Source organism: Acinonyx jubatus, chromosome C1 (assembly GCF_027475565.1).
Source record: "Acinonyx jubatus isolate Ajub_Pintada_27869175 chromosome C1, VMU_Ajub_asm_v1.0, whole genome shotgun sequence".
In the NCBI taxonomy this organism is placed as follows: Eukaryota; Metazoa; Chordata; class Mammalia; order Carnivora; family Felidae; genus Acinonyx; species Acinonyx jubatus.
The window spans coordinates 20271524-20283884 of NC_069381.1; the positions used below are offsets into that span (position 1 = coordinate 20271524).

At 53.5% G+C, this 12361-nt stretch overlaps 1 protein-coding gene across 3 annotated transcripts in view; it reads right to left on the minus strand.

Moving 5' to 3' along the window:
- Positions 1 to 6171: 6171 nt before the first annotated feature.
- The window catches only part of WASF2 (WASP family member 2), a 72536-nt gene continuing 66346 nt past the window's right edge, over positions 6172 to 12361 (minus strand). For all 3 annotated transcript variants that reach the window (XM_015075066.3, XM_027059947.2, XM_027059946.2), the window contains exons 8-9: positions 11688 to 12202; positions 6172 to 10261 (exon numbers count right to left, since the gene is read on the minus strand). In XM_015075066.3, coding sequence (XP_014930552.2) covers positions 10104 to 10261; positions 11688 to 12202 — 673 coding nt within the window. In that variant the 3' untranslated portion in view covers positions 6172 to 10103. The remainder of the gene's footprint in view (positions 10262 to 11687; positions 12203 to 12361) is intronic.

The following is a 12361-nucleotide window of genomic DNA, read 5'->3' on the forward strand; positions in this document are numbered from 1 at the left end:
CAGGCTAGGACTCAGGTCTTTCTCCATTTCTCTGGCCAGAGCTCTCTCGCCAGGTATTCAAGGCTCCTTCCCCATAGTGGCCACAGGACTCCAAGGGGAGTGGACATGCCAACAGGGGCTGGGTCAGAGCTGGTGGAGGGCAGACCCAGCTCCAGTGCAAATACAAAGCAGGGAGGTCCCGTCAGGTCAGGTGGAGTCTTTCCTTCCCCACCTTCCTGGAAGGTCCCCGGAAAAAGACCCCCACTGAGCAAACACCTCCCCCATGCCAAGCTTTGGTGCAAACATTTCACACATCACCATGGCCTTTTCGGTGATGGCTCTCTTCCCATCTTACAAAAGAGGTAGTTGAGGCTCTGAGAGTAGAGGCTCTCATTCATTCACTGCTGTCCTTATGGACAACTTGAATATCAGCTCAGGGAGATAGTAATAAGGAGACAAATTTAAGATTTGGCAATGTCAGAGAGTGAATAATCCGCAGAGAAAAATAAAGTAGGAAAGGGGGCCACAGGGAGTACATGTACTCTGTAAACAAGGGCTCCCAAAAAAGGCCTCACTGAAGGGGACATTTGATCTGCTCAAAGTCACACAGTAAAGAGTTGAACTGGGATTTGAACCCAGGTCCATTTGACTCCAAATCTGTTTGTTTTCCTGGGTAAGGGAGTGAGTTTCAAGAGCAACTCAGAAAGGGCAAGCAAAGAAACTGCGGCAGGGAACCCTTTCCCCAGGCTGAGGAGAAGTTGGGGGTCTCCAGACTCCCCCCAGACCTCTGGAGTGGGCAATGTGTAGAGGGGCCTCCTTACTGCCTCTCCCATGTCCAAGGAGCCCCGCCAGGGGAGACCAGAAGGAGACCAGGTGCCCATACTATTCTGGGCAGACTCGGCCTTTGGCCTCCCCTTCCCAGCTTCGGTATCCGGGGCTCAGCAGAGCCTAAGCCTTTTTGTCTGGGAGGGCCTGGGGGTGCCCCGTGCCAGGGGTCCTCCTCGGTTTATCCGGGTGTGGTTGTGTGGTGGATCTGAGGCATTTCTGGGCGCCTGCAGCTGGGGTGTCTCTGCCTTGGGCTCTGGGCCCACCCTGAGGGATATCTGAATCTGCCCCTGGGGTTGCAGCCTGTGTGTGAGGTGGAACTGGCTGGCTTCTCCTTCTTCCAGGGATTCTGTAGATACAGCTGAGGTCCTCCCTGTACCCCCACCCTGTGCTTCCTCCCAGGAAGCCTCCTTGGCTAAGTCCTCCTATGGTCGTGAAGATGTGCTTTATGCAACATACCTTGCCACACTTCTCGAGTAAACATTATAGAGCTTGACCTCTTGTCAGCATGGGGGCCCCCCGAAGGCAGGGCTGTGTGTCCCCTTGCAACTGAGGGTCCCTGAGAGAAGGGACATGCCTGTCCTCTCAGAATGAAGCCTTCTATGTCTCTTTCAGCCTCAGTTCATCTGGTACTCAGCCTGGAGCTGCTCAGCACTGCATGCCTGGCTGTATGTGTGTGTGTACCTGTTTGTTTTTTGGGGGTGTCTCCAAGCCCCTGACACTTTTCCAACCTGGTGCCTGATCCCACCCTACCACAGAGGCTTGGGAGGGTGACCTAGGTAGCAGAAGGGGGAGTCCCCAGGATTGGGGGGAGGTAAGGGCTGGGGTCTAGAGCCCTGCCTTCCTGCTTGGATAGGCCCTAGGGCCCATCTCTCCTCCTCTTCTTCCCAGGTCCTGTGGGGGGGAGGGGAGGAGCCCTGAGTGCTGAGCCCCCGCTAGGGCCATGACCGCCTCTCCCTGCAATAAGTGAGGAGACAGCAGCTATTAATATAAGATGAGTTCACGGGCTCACAGCTTCCGCGGGCTGGAAAACAGGCTCCCGGGGCTGGGGGCTGCGGCAAGTCTCATCGTCTGTCAGATTCTCTCCTGGAGCCCGGAGCCCGCCAGCCCCACGTTCCCTAGCTTCCTACATGCTGAGGCCTGTTATACATGCAGACCTATGAGTACACACACATGGGCACACACAGGCACACATGGGGGGGTCCAGGCCCCTGGCCAAACACACATATGCACATACATCCAGACATGCGTGTACACCCAGATGTATTTGCACACTGGTACATACACAGTGTGCACACAGATATATCACTGCACACATGCTAATCGACTTCACGTGCACATTTGCAGGCAGATATACCTACTTCAGTGTATGTACATGCCTTCACACAGAGTATACACACAGACTTACCCCTGTATACACATGTGCACGAGGGTCCAGACATGCTTGCATACCCATCTGCACACCACTGCACACCCACATACATACAGACACAAAACTGCACATGTATATACAGATGGTATCTGGTCAGGTACACACATTTGCATATAGGACCACATTCAAGGACTTGAATGCATGCATATATGTCCTTTTGCACACAGTGTCACACAGGCTCCCCGCTGCTATCGGTGCTCAGCAATCATGAATTCACAGGCAGACCCTCAGTTTCCAGCCAGTAGGCTGGCTCTGCCTCCTCTCCTTATCTCTCCCCTCCCCCACCCCCATGACAGGCAGCAAGTGCTCCTGCCAACCCCAATGCCTGCCTTCAGCTTCCGGCCCCCCGGGGGTCCCCAGATCCCTGATTAACCCCCTCGCTAATTGGCCACCAGCCCCTTGACTTTGCTGCAGGCCTTCTCAGGAGCTGGGAGCGAGAGGCTGCAAATTGGCCAAGCAGGATGGGTCTGGGGAATAGAGTGCGGGGGTGGGGTGGGGGTGCTATGAGCCCAGTGCCTGGCTGGAGCCAGAGCTTAGGTGAACACTGACATCACATTCCCTTGGGAGGGCACCCCTATGATTCATGTGTACACAGTCACATGAAACCTTCCCTGCACACACATTTACATACACTCCCCAGTCATGTGAATGGATAGAATTCACTCTGCTTTTTTACACAAACGCATGTATTTGCATATACCCAAGTACATTCATCAACAAACCCAGTACGTGTGCAAACATGTTACACGTACATAAAGGTACCTGCCAGATACACAGAAACCACTTACACATGTACATCCAAACACACCTCACCTAAGCACACAAATATAGTCACATGTATACAGACTTGCAAACATGTACACTTACATGTTACACATGCCTATTTGTAGGCATATATGAACGTACGTCTACATGTGAGTGCACGCCTGTGGAGCCTAGGCACGCATGCACACCACTCACGTGTGTGTACATACCTTAGCGAATATAGCCTCCTCCAGCTCTGCAGAAGAAGCCTGAGGTTTGCAGTCTGCTGGTAGGGTGGGGGGTGGCAGAACCCACCCAGGGTGCAAGTTGCTGTTTCCCAGTCTCCATCTCAACGCCTAACTCTGGAATGTCCGCTGGGTTCCCCTCAGCCTTCAGGACTCCAGACAGAAGTGCAGAGCTTCTGGGACACCTAGCTGGCTCAGTCAGTGGAGCACGTGACTCCTTGATCTTGGGGTTGTGAGTTCAAGCCCCACATTGGGTGGAGATTACTAAAAAAATAAACTTAAAAAAAAAAAAAGAGCTTCTGGCTTAGTCTCTGTTGTTCCTATCTCCTGGACTCTGGGTCTGCGCCCCCAGGGTGTTCTACTCTCTTGTAGGCAGCTTGGGGCCTATAAGAAGAAGATTCTATTTCCATGCCCGCTGCCAACTTGCTGTGTGACTTTGGACAAGTTGCTGTGTCTCTCTGCGCTTTGTTTCCTCAACTGTAAAACAGCACTAAAAGGTTTTGTGTTGGTAATCCTCCCAGGACTGGCCTAGAGAATCCATGGGGTCGTGTTTATGGATGTACTTGGGCACATATGTTTGGGAGAGGTGTTATTTCCAGACATGGTGAGATGTCAGGATGGAGAGGTTTGCATATATCATGGTCAACTTAACTCTTCACTAAATAGGTGAGGAAGCTGAGGCCCAGAGAGGGAGCAGCAAGGTGGGAGCTAAAAGACCTGACCTCTGACTTCTCAGCCATGAAGTCTGCTCCTCTTTAAATATGGATCCAGCGTGAGCAGGTGTGTGCACAGTTCGCAAGGTTAAGGGCAGAGTGGCTGAGTGCTGAGGTGGGAGGGGGTATCCACGCAGGACTCCTGCCACCAAGGTACTGAGAAGTCGACCATGAGGGATTCCTGAGGGTGTGAAAGCCTCTTTCTTTTTTGGTCTTCCAGCTTCAGACCTCTCTCTAGACACCTTCATCTCCTGGGGCTGAGGGGCAGTCTACGCAGAGCACCTGAAACTGCTCCCAGCCTCATTATCAAGAAGGGAACTAGCTGACAACCACCTCAGAGCAGAAGTCACAGGAAATAGTGCCAGGTTGCCCTGGTCACTGGGCGGCCAGGAGGGGGCAGTGAGGAACTGGCGGAGGCAGCACGAAGGGAGGGGTGGCTCCTGAGGACCGTGTGAGGTTTGCTTGCTATTACGTGTTCCTGTAACCGTGTGCTGATCTGTGTCCTTGTTTGCACAAGGGCAGGGCTCTGTGTACGGCGTGCGCACGTGACCCTGGGCCTGGGTTCTCAAGTGTGCCCACTCACGTGGATACGTGTCGTCTTGTGTGTGTGTATGTCTTTGTGCAGAAACGTGTGCACCTTCGCGGGTGTGCGTGCGTGTACTGAGCGGTGTCTGTGGGAAGCCCCAGGCCACACCTAGGGAACCCACTTTGTTCCCGGGCAGCTGAGGGGGCAAGGTATTTTCAACTCTTATGATCTGGGACAGTTGGGCCCTCGGCCCAGCCCACTTGATTCCAAAGAAGAAAAATAGCCAACACCTGTAAAACTGGGCACCAGAGGGTGGGGCAGACCCGAACAGAAAACCTTAATGTGCCCCCAACGACACCAGAGACCATGATTCTAGATGCAGAGGTTCTGAAAGCTGCTTAGAGTTGCGTGGTGGACAGAGCACGAGCTCTGGCTTAAGAGAGACCCGTGCTTGAACTGTGACTCTGCTCCTGGCCAGCTACACGGTCTTAGGCAACTCAACCTCTGGACTTGTTTTCCTCACGTGGACAACGAGGGACCGACCCTTCCCTTGTAAGGCTGAAATAAAGCGTGCGCAGTCCTGAGCAGGTAGTAGGCACTTAGCAAATGCTCGTTCTTCTCAGGATTAGCCCCAAGAGGTGAAGCATGGGGTCACAGCTCCCAAGTTGAGGAGCCGGAATTTAAGCTGGGGCCGCCCGCTTCCCAGAACCACATTCCTCCCTTCCAATTCCCCAGCAAGGGCGGCTCCCGACACCACCATTTTGTCTTCTCCCAGGGCGGGCGTCTGGCCGCCTGTCAGTCACCGGTCTCGGGAAGCCAAGTGCTGACTAAACACAGGCCTGAGCAGGAGGGTGGAGCGAGGGGCTCCGCCGGGGCGAGCTGGCTCCCGCGCCCCCTCCCCTGCACCCCCACCTCCAGCGATGAGCTCAGAGCGGCTGGCGCAGCAGTTGCTGACAATTCAAAACTTCTGCCCCCTCTCCTGGGACGCCAGTGGGTGACTCTCTCTGAACAGCAGGCGTGACCAGCAGTCACCAACCTTGCTCCCACCCCTCTCCCAGGGCCACCCCACTGCAGTCTGCCGGGCCCAGGACTGGGACTGGGTGTCTGCCCATAAATTACCCCCAGGGACAGTCACCCGCAGCAGCTGTGCTCGGAACAACCGTTGCTTCCTGGGTAGGTCATTTTTTTGGGTCAGAATATAAACCCAGCCCCTTCGCCTTCCCAGGCGGGAGAAGGGGCGTGCGGCAGCCGAAACTTTTTATCAGATTCCACTGAAAATCATTCTATTTAAGGTAAGTTGCTTGGGTCTGAGAGGCAGACAAGATGCCGGCCAGATGTTGGGAAGCAGTATCAGCATTCAGCCGGTGCTCTTCTCCTGCCTGATGAAATGGCCAACAGCCGGTCTCCCCCCCTGGCCCCACACACCTACCGCAGCCAGCTAGGAGGGCCTGGGGATCCGGCCTTCTGGGTCCCCCAACCTGGTCTCCTTCTAAACCAGAATGGTTTCCGCCCTTCATCTCCACCTCCCACACAGGGTATACCATCCAGAACCAGAGGCCTCCTGCTCCTGGAGCCCACCCACACTAGACTTCCCTCCAGAGCTCTGGTCACCACCTGTGGCATTCAATGTTGTCCCCTTCCAATCACTTTTCCCATTAGAAACAGAGAGACGTGCACATAGACAGACACACGCACACACACCAAAGGTGGCTGAGTAGCTACAAAGACTTTATCAAATTATTTAAAATGTCGGCATTTACATATTCGCATGTATATATAAAATTGTTACATGGAATCCTCAGGTCATGGGGGTGCTAATGTGGTCCACACATGAGCCTGGCAGGGAAACAAATGTGGCCACGCTTGGAGCCACGGGGCTTTAAAAAAAAACAGGACATCCTCCTAAGGGCCTAAGAGGAGGAGTACAGCGAAGAGGAAAGGGTCACCTCAGGGGTTTGGTTTAACCTCACCCTCACAGATCTCTAACTGAATCTCCTTTCCCACCCTCAGGGGAAAGGGACCCATTTCCAGACCATTTCCCTACAATGTTATAGGCCCACTCCCTAAAAATCGATGTGGCAAACATACCCAAGAATCCACTGGAATAGGTCCTTATAAATATATTTATATCAGAGAAAACAAGGCACTTTGGGAGCTTTACAGCTCACTCTCCTACATGTACATCATTCTAGACAGAAAGTAAAAATTGGTTAGTTTCTCAAGTGAGTTAACTGAGTTAAGTTAATACAATAACAGAATTGTTCCCTAGCCCTCACTGAGACACAATATGAGGCACAATCTCCTAGCGAAACCTGGTCCCAGGTATGCAGGACCCCAGTAGAGCTCAAAGCCTGATGCCCCCAGGAAGCCTGACACTTCTCTGGAGCAAAAGCCCCTTGCCCTCGGGCACTGGTCCCCTCCCCAGGCCCTGAGGTCAGGTGAGGGGGGCTGCAGAGGGAGGCAGGCAGAGAGCCGAGCTGGGACACGGTGGGAATGCTTAAGCAGGGTCACCAAAGCCACAGAGACCTCAATCTGTCCAAGCTGGCGCTGCAGAGCCGGAGGATCGGCGCCACGGGAAGAGATTTCACATTAGCCCTGACAACACCGCCTCGGCTCTGCGGTGACATTGGCCAGGGTCGTTTCTGAGGGCGCTTGAGCTTCCGTTGGAGGCGAGCTGGAGCTTGGGCCAGCTGCTCTGAGCCCTCCAAGGGACTGCAGAGCCTACCCCCTCCCGGTAGCTGCTCCTTTGGAATGTAGTCATCTCACAAGCATGGCAAAGCCACAAGTCACTTCTGACACTGCCGAATGGAAGCTGGGTCCCTGGGCCACAGGAATGGGGGCAGGTCCCCTGGGCTGGGCAGGCCAGGGAAGGGAGGTGGCTCCTTGGCTTCAGAGCTTAAGAGTCCTTATGAGCCATTGCTCCATACTCCTACCAGCCTTGGCCCAGTTTAAATAATCACTAAACTTTGCATTCTACAATTACAGGATTCCAAAGACACACAATTACCTGCACAGGGTCCTTTATCATCTTAAAGGGCTCTGGGTTTAAAGAAGTTGGGTTTTTTTGGGGGTGGGGGGGTGGGGGGGTGCGCATATGCATAAATAGAGCCCAGAGGGCCTCTCGGCTGACTGGGTCCCCAGCCCCCAGAGCTGAGGAGGCTTCGCAAGGCCGGCTGCTACAAAGCACAGAGCTTGGCTGCATAGATTTTAATGAGAGCGTCAGGCAGAGCTGTGCTGTTGCTCTCCGGGACTTGCAGATCATTACCAAACCAGCTGTAGGATGAGAACACAGCACATCGAAACCCTAGGAGGTCACTGAGCTAATGATCTAATCCTACCTTCCGCAGGCAGTGCCCCCCCAACCCCCCCACCCCCGCTCCTGCCCCCAGCCCTTTCCAGGGCGGATTGTGTCCATTCCAGAAGCCAGGCCAACACCGCCCCCTTCAAGGTCAGAGCAGAATGATAGCAAGTGGCGCTGGCTCCCCCTTTTCCGGAAAGGAGGGGGATGGGGGTAATTTAGTCAAAGCCATTAGGCCCAAACCCTGGCCTGGCCAGGCCCCAGGACTCCTATTTGGGAGAACCACTGCCCTCCACCTGCCTCTCCAGCCACTGCTGGGCTGCAGCCAGGGGCACCTTCAACAGCCATTTTAGGGTTCTGAAGAAAGCACCTTCAGCTTCCAAAGTGCAAGGAGGGAAGCAAGGCGGGGGCACACACAGCTTGGTATGCTCAGCACTGTAGCAGGGTACCAGACCTGTGCCGCAGACACCTGATCTGGGGAGGGCGAGGAGGGTATATTCTGGAGCGGCCCCAGCAGGAGGGCATGCTGGTCCCTACTGGGTCAGTCACCATGCCAGAGTTCAAGGAAAGAAGGCAGAGGGGGAGCATCCAGCCAGGGCACAGCGGTAGTACCCGTGATTACACTCTCCTCAAGCCGGAGGGGTTTATGAGGGCTTTGGCAATTACTACAACCATTTGCTGTGCTGGGTAGAGACAGATCCTGTTTCTCTTTGTTTCAGGGCTCTGAAAGCTGGAGAAGCCAGGAGAAGCCGGTTTCAGCATAAGAGGCTACACAATAGTTAGGGCAGAAGAGAAGAAACCTCACTGTTGGCCAAAGCTGACCAGTTTTTTTCTGAATAATAGCACCTGTGTGTTAGCTCTGGAAAGAGGGGGAGCGAGGGAGGGAACATCACTGCACGCAGTGAGGAGGGAGCTGGAAACAAGACCCAGAGCCCCTCTGCCTTTCAGCCCTCCTCACGGCTGCCAGGCCCCCCTAGGCAGCTACCTGCGGCAGCCGCCAGCCTGAGGGACTGAAGTTTCTACAGCTGGCAGAACCTATGCTTAAATTGGGGAAATAAAAAGGGGACGAGTTGCAGAGGAATTGAAAACAGCACCTGTCAAAGCTGCCTACCCCTTCCTTCTCTCACTACCTCTGGTCCCCCAGAAGGATGGCTCCCAAGGCCATGTGGTTCTATGGTGACAGTAAAGGGGAAGCAAAGAGTTGTAAGGCTATAAGGGTCTGAGCAGCACTGACAGGCCTGGCACTGGCTCTGAGCCCTCCTACTGGGACCCCCACCTATGGGGTAAGGTCTGGAGTAGCACAGAGCCAAGACTGCTCTGCCTAGACTCCAGCAAGTACCCCCTACTTGGTTCCAGAAGACACAGGTGACTTGGAATGAGGAACTCTGGGCTCCAGTTCTGTCACCAATCATCTGTGTGACCTGGAGCAAGTCATTTCCCGTGTCCAGATTTCAGCATCATCAAGAGGGCAGGATTCAAGGAGTTTACCATTCTTTCAGTCCTGCAACTCTGAGTCTCTAAGCTTGATTCCTGACAGCTAGCAGAGGTCCACACACCAGTGTGTTGGGGCTAGTTTGGTCATGGATATTAGAGGTCTGAGCTGGGCTGTGGTGCCTAATGCACCTGGTAGTGAGGGAGGGACATTTAAGGGACACCTGGACACCACACTCTGGAGAGGGAGCCTGGGAGGGAGGCGACAACTTCAGCCTTTAGAAAGGTACAATTTCTGGGCAGATGGGGAGATGCTCCTTAGGGCCTGATGGCTCCTAGCATAAAGGGCATCCAGACACAGAGATAGCTTAGCAAAAGGTAGCTCACCCTGCTCACCAGGGCAAAAAGGTGTGGCAGGCAGTCTGGCTGCTAGGACGTGTGGCCTGCTCTGCCCTCTCAGTGCATGGGAAAAGGGGCTGGCCATGTCCATGCAGGCATTAGGACCAGAAGATGGCTCGTATTATTCAAAGGTAAGGGTAAGGGTTCTGGAAGAAGACCACAGTTGAAAATGGCTCCTAGGGGAAGGCACCAACTCCAATCCAAGCCCAATCAAAGGGATCTGCTCTGGAGTTTTTCCTTCTCTTCAATATGCAACAGTCACTTGAAGGGAAGAGGGAACATCTCAGCTACTGAACCTCAGGAGCCCCACGGGGCCTGACTATGGGGAGACGGGAAAATATATGTTGATTTGGAGGAAGCACTTGGATATATCTTTGGTTGCTTCAGAAAAGGCTTTGGCCCCTTGAAATTGTTTTTTCCTCCCTCTTTCCCCCCACTGGACTGTTGGGATAGGCATCAAAGAAGGCAGCAGCAGGAAAGAAAAAGGAGGTGGGAGAGCAGGCAGAAAGAGTTAATCCGACCAGTCGTCCTCATCAAACTCAGAGGAATCATCTTCCGAGTCACTGTACTCCACAGCAATTCGACGTGACAAGATGGTGGCCACATCGTTGCCCACAACATCCCGCTTCTCTTGTTCCTGCTGCTCCTCAACCTTTCGCAGCTGAAAGCCTGGTGAGAGAGAGAGACAGAGAGAAGGAGAGAAAGAAGGGTTCAGAAGGTGAGTAGGTCTCAGAATCCACACAGGACTGAGGAAGGGGGAGTGGCTACTGGTGGGTGAAGTATGGGGAAAGGGGAAAGAAAAAAAATCCTCTGGAAGAGCAAAGAGAGAAAGGGGGAAGCAAGAAAAGACAATGAGGGTTTATACAATTCTGGCCCTAGTGCTGTAGGCATGTTGGAGAGGAAGGCTGCCATCCTTTCCAGTTTCCATGCTGTCAGGCTGGTGAGGACGGTACTTCTCAAGAGGCTCTGAGTGGGGAGTGGCCACCATACCGCACCAAGTGGGCACTCAGTCTGCTCAGTTCATCGATTATCACGGAGCTCAGCTGCCCCAACTTGTCTCCTCCAGACAATCCTTCAGTTCCAGGAGGCTCACACACAGAAGAAACCACTCTAACCCCTAGGGACCAGACCTGACCTCTGACAGAAAGAGAATAAATGCTCCACAAGGGTCAGATGATGATGAGGGAGCACAGAAAGGTGGGGAAGGAGACAAAGAGAGAGGGGATAGGAGAAAAAGGGGAGAAGGACAGGGTGAGAAAGGGGGAAAGAGAGAGGGAAAGAAGGATGTGAAAGGCACAAAAGTAGAGGAGAGGGCCATGATGGAGTCTGGCCAGAGAAGTACCTTCTAGGGAGTAGTGATGCTTGTTTTTTTCCGGGGCACAAAATGAATGCAAACACATGCAAAGCATGTATTTTCAAGGAGTTCAAAGACCCCAAGTTAAGAACACATTACTTATTTTCACGACCCCGATATATCAAGAGTCACATGCTCTTCTAAGTCAGTCTAGGAACCCTAAGAATCCTTTAGTTTTTAATTAAAAAAAAAAATTTTTTTTTAACGTTTATTTATTTTTGAGACAGAGAGAGAGCATGAACAGGGGAGGGGCAGAGAGAGAGGGAGACACAGAATCTGAAACAGGCTCCAGGCTCTGAGCTGTCAGCACAGAGCCCGATGCGGGGCTCGAACTCACGGACCGTGAGATCATGACCTGAGCCGAAGTTGGACGCTTAACCAACTGAGCCACCCAGGCGCCCCTAGTTTTTAATTTTTTAATAGGCTCCACACCCAACGTGGACTCAAACTCAACGACCCTGGGAACAAGAGTCGGATGCTCTACTGACTTGGGTAGAGTACCAGGTGCCCCAAGAATCCTTTACTTCACACCAAGGTGGAAAGAAATCTAAATCTCTGCTATTTTCAGAGCGAAGCCTTTCTTTAGGCTGATCTAAAGCCTGAGGTCCCTCCCAATCCCTCCCCACCTAATGAAAGCTATTTCCTGGGAAGGGCACAGAACCCCTAGCCCACCCTCCAATCAGTCATCCCGGCTGCAGAAAGACAAGACTTCATGGCCCCGGACCCAGCACTGGGAATTACCTTGACGTATGGCTGAAAGTAAGTCACTGCGGGCATCGCTCACAGGAGGCAAGGAGGACTTAGGCTTGGTGGCATCGGCAAGTGGTGGGGGTGCAACAGGCTGGTCATCCACACCACTGAAAGGGAGAGGAGGGGGCCCCGGAGGAGGGGGAGGAGGGGGAGGAGGAGGTGCGCCTATCACTGGTTGGGACAAGGGAGGTGGTGGCAGAGTCGGGTAGTCAGCTGCGGGCGGTGGGGGAGGAGGCGGAGGGGCAGCAAAATTGGGGTGAGGTGGGAAAGATGGGGGTGAAGGTGGTGGTGGGGTCCCCGGAGACCCAAATCCTCCAGGCGGTGGTGGGGGTGGAACGCCCATCACTGGAGGTGGAGGTGGAGGAGCAGGTGGTGGAGCAAACCCGGGTTTGGAGCCTGGAGGAGAGCCCAGAGGAGGCGCTGGTGGTGGATGGCTTGGGCTGACCACACTGGATCTTTTGGGTCCAGCTAAACCGGACCCTCTTTGGTTGCTGTCTGCGGGGCAGCTAAAAGGACACAGAAAGAGACCCATCATCACTCTCAGCATGTGAACATCCACCTCTAATTAAGCTTATATATGAGCCTAGGTTCATTTCAGTTGACTATTATTTCATTTTAGCTCAAATAGAAAGAAAAACCTGAGAATGGTCAGAACAAACCAACAC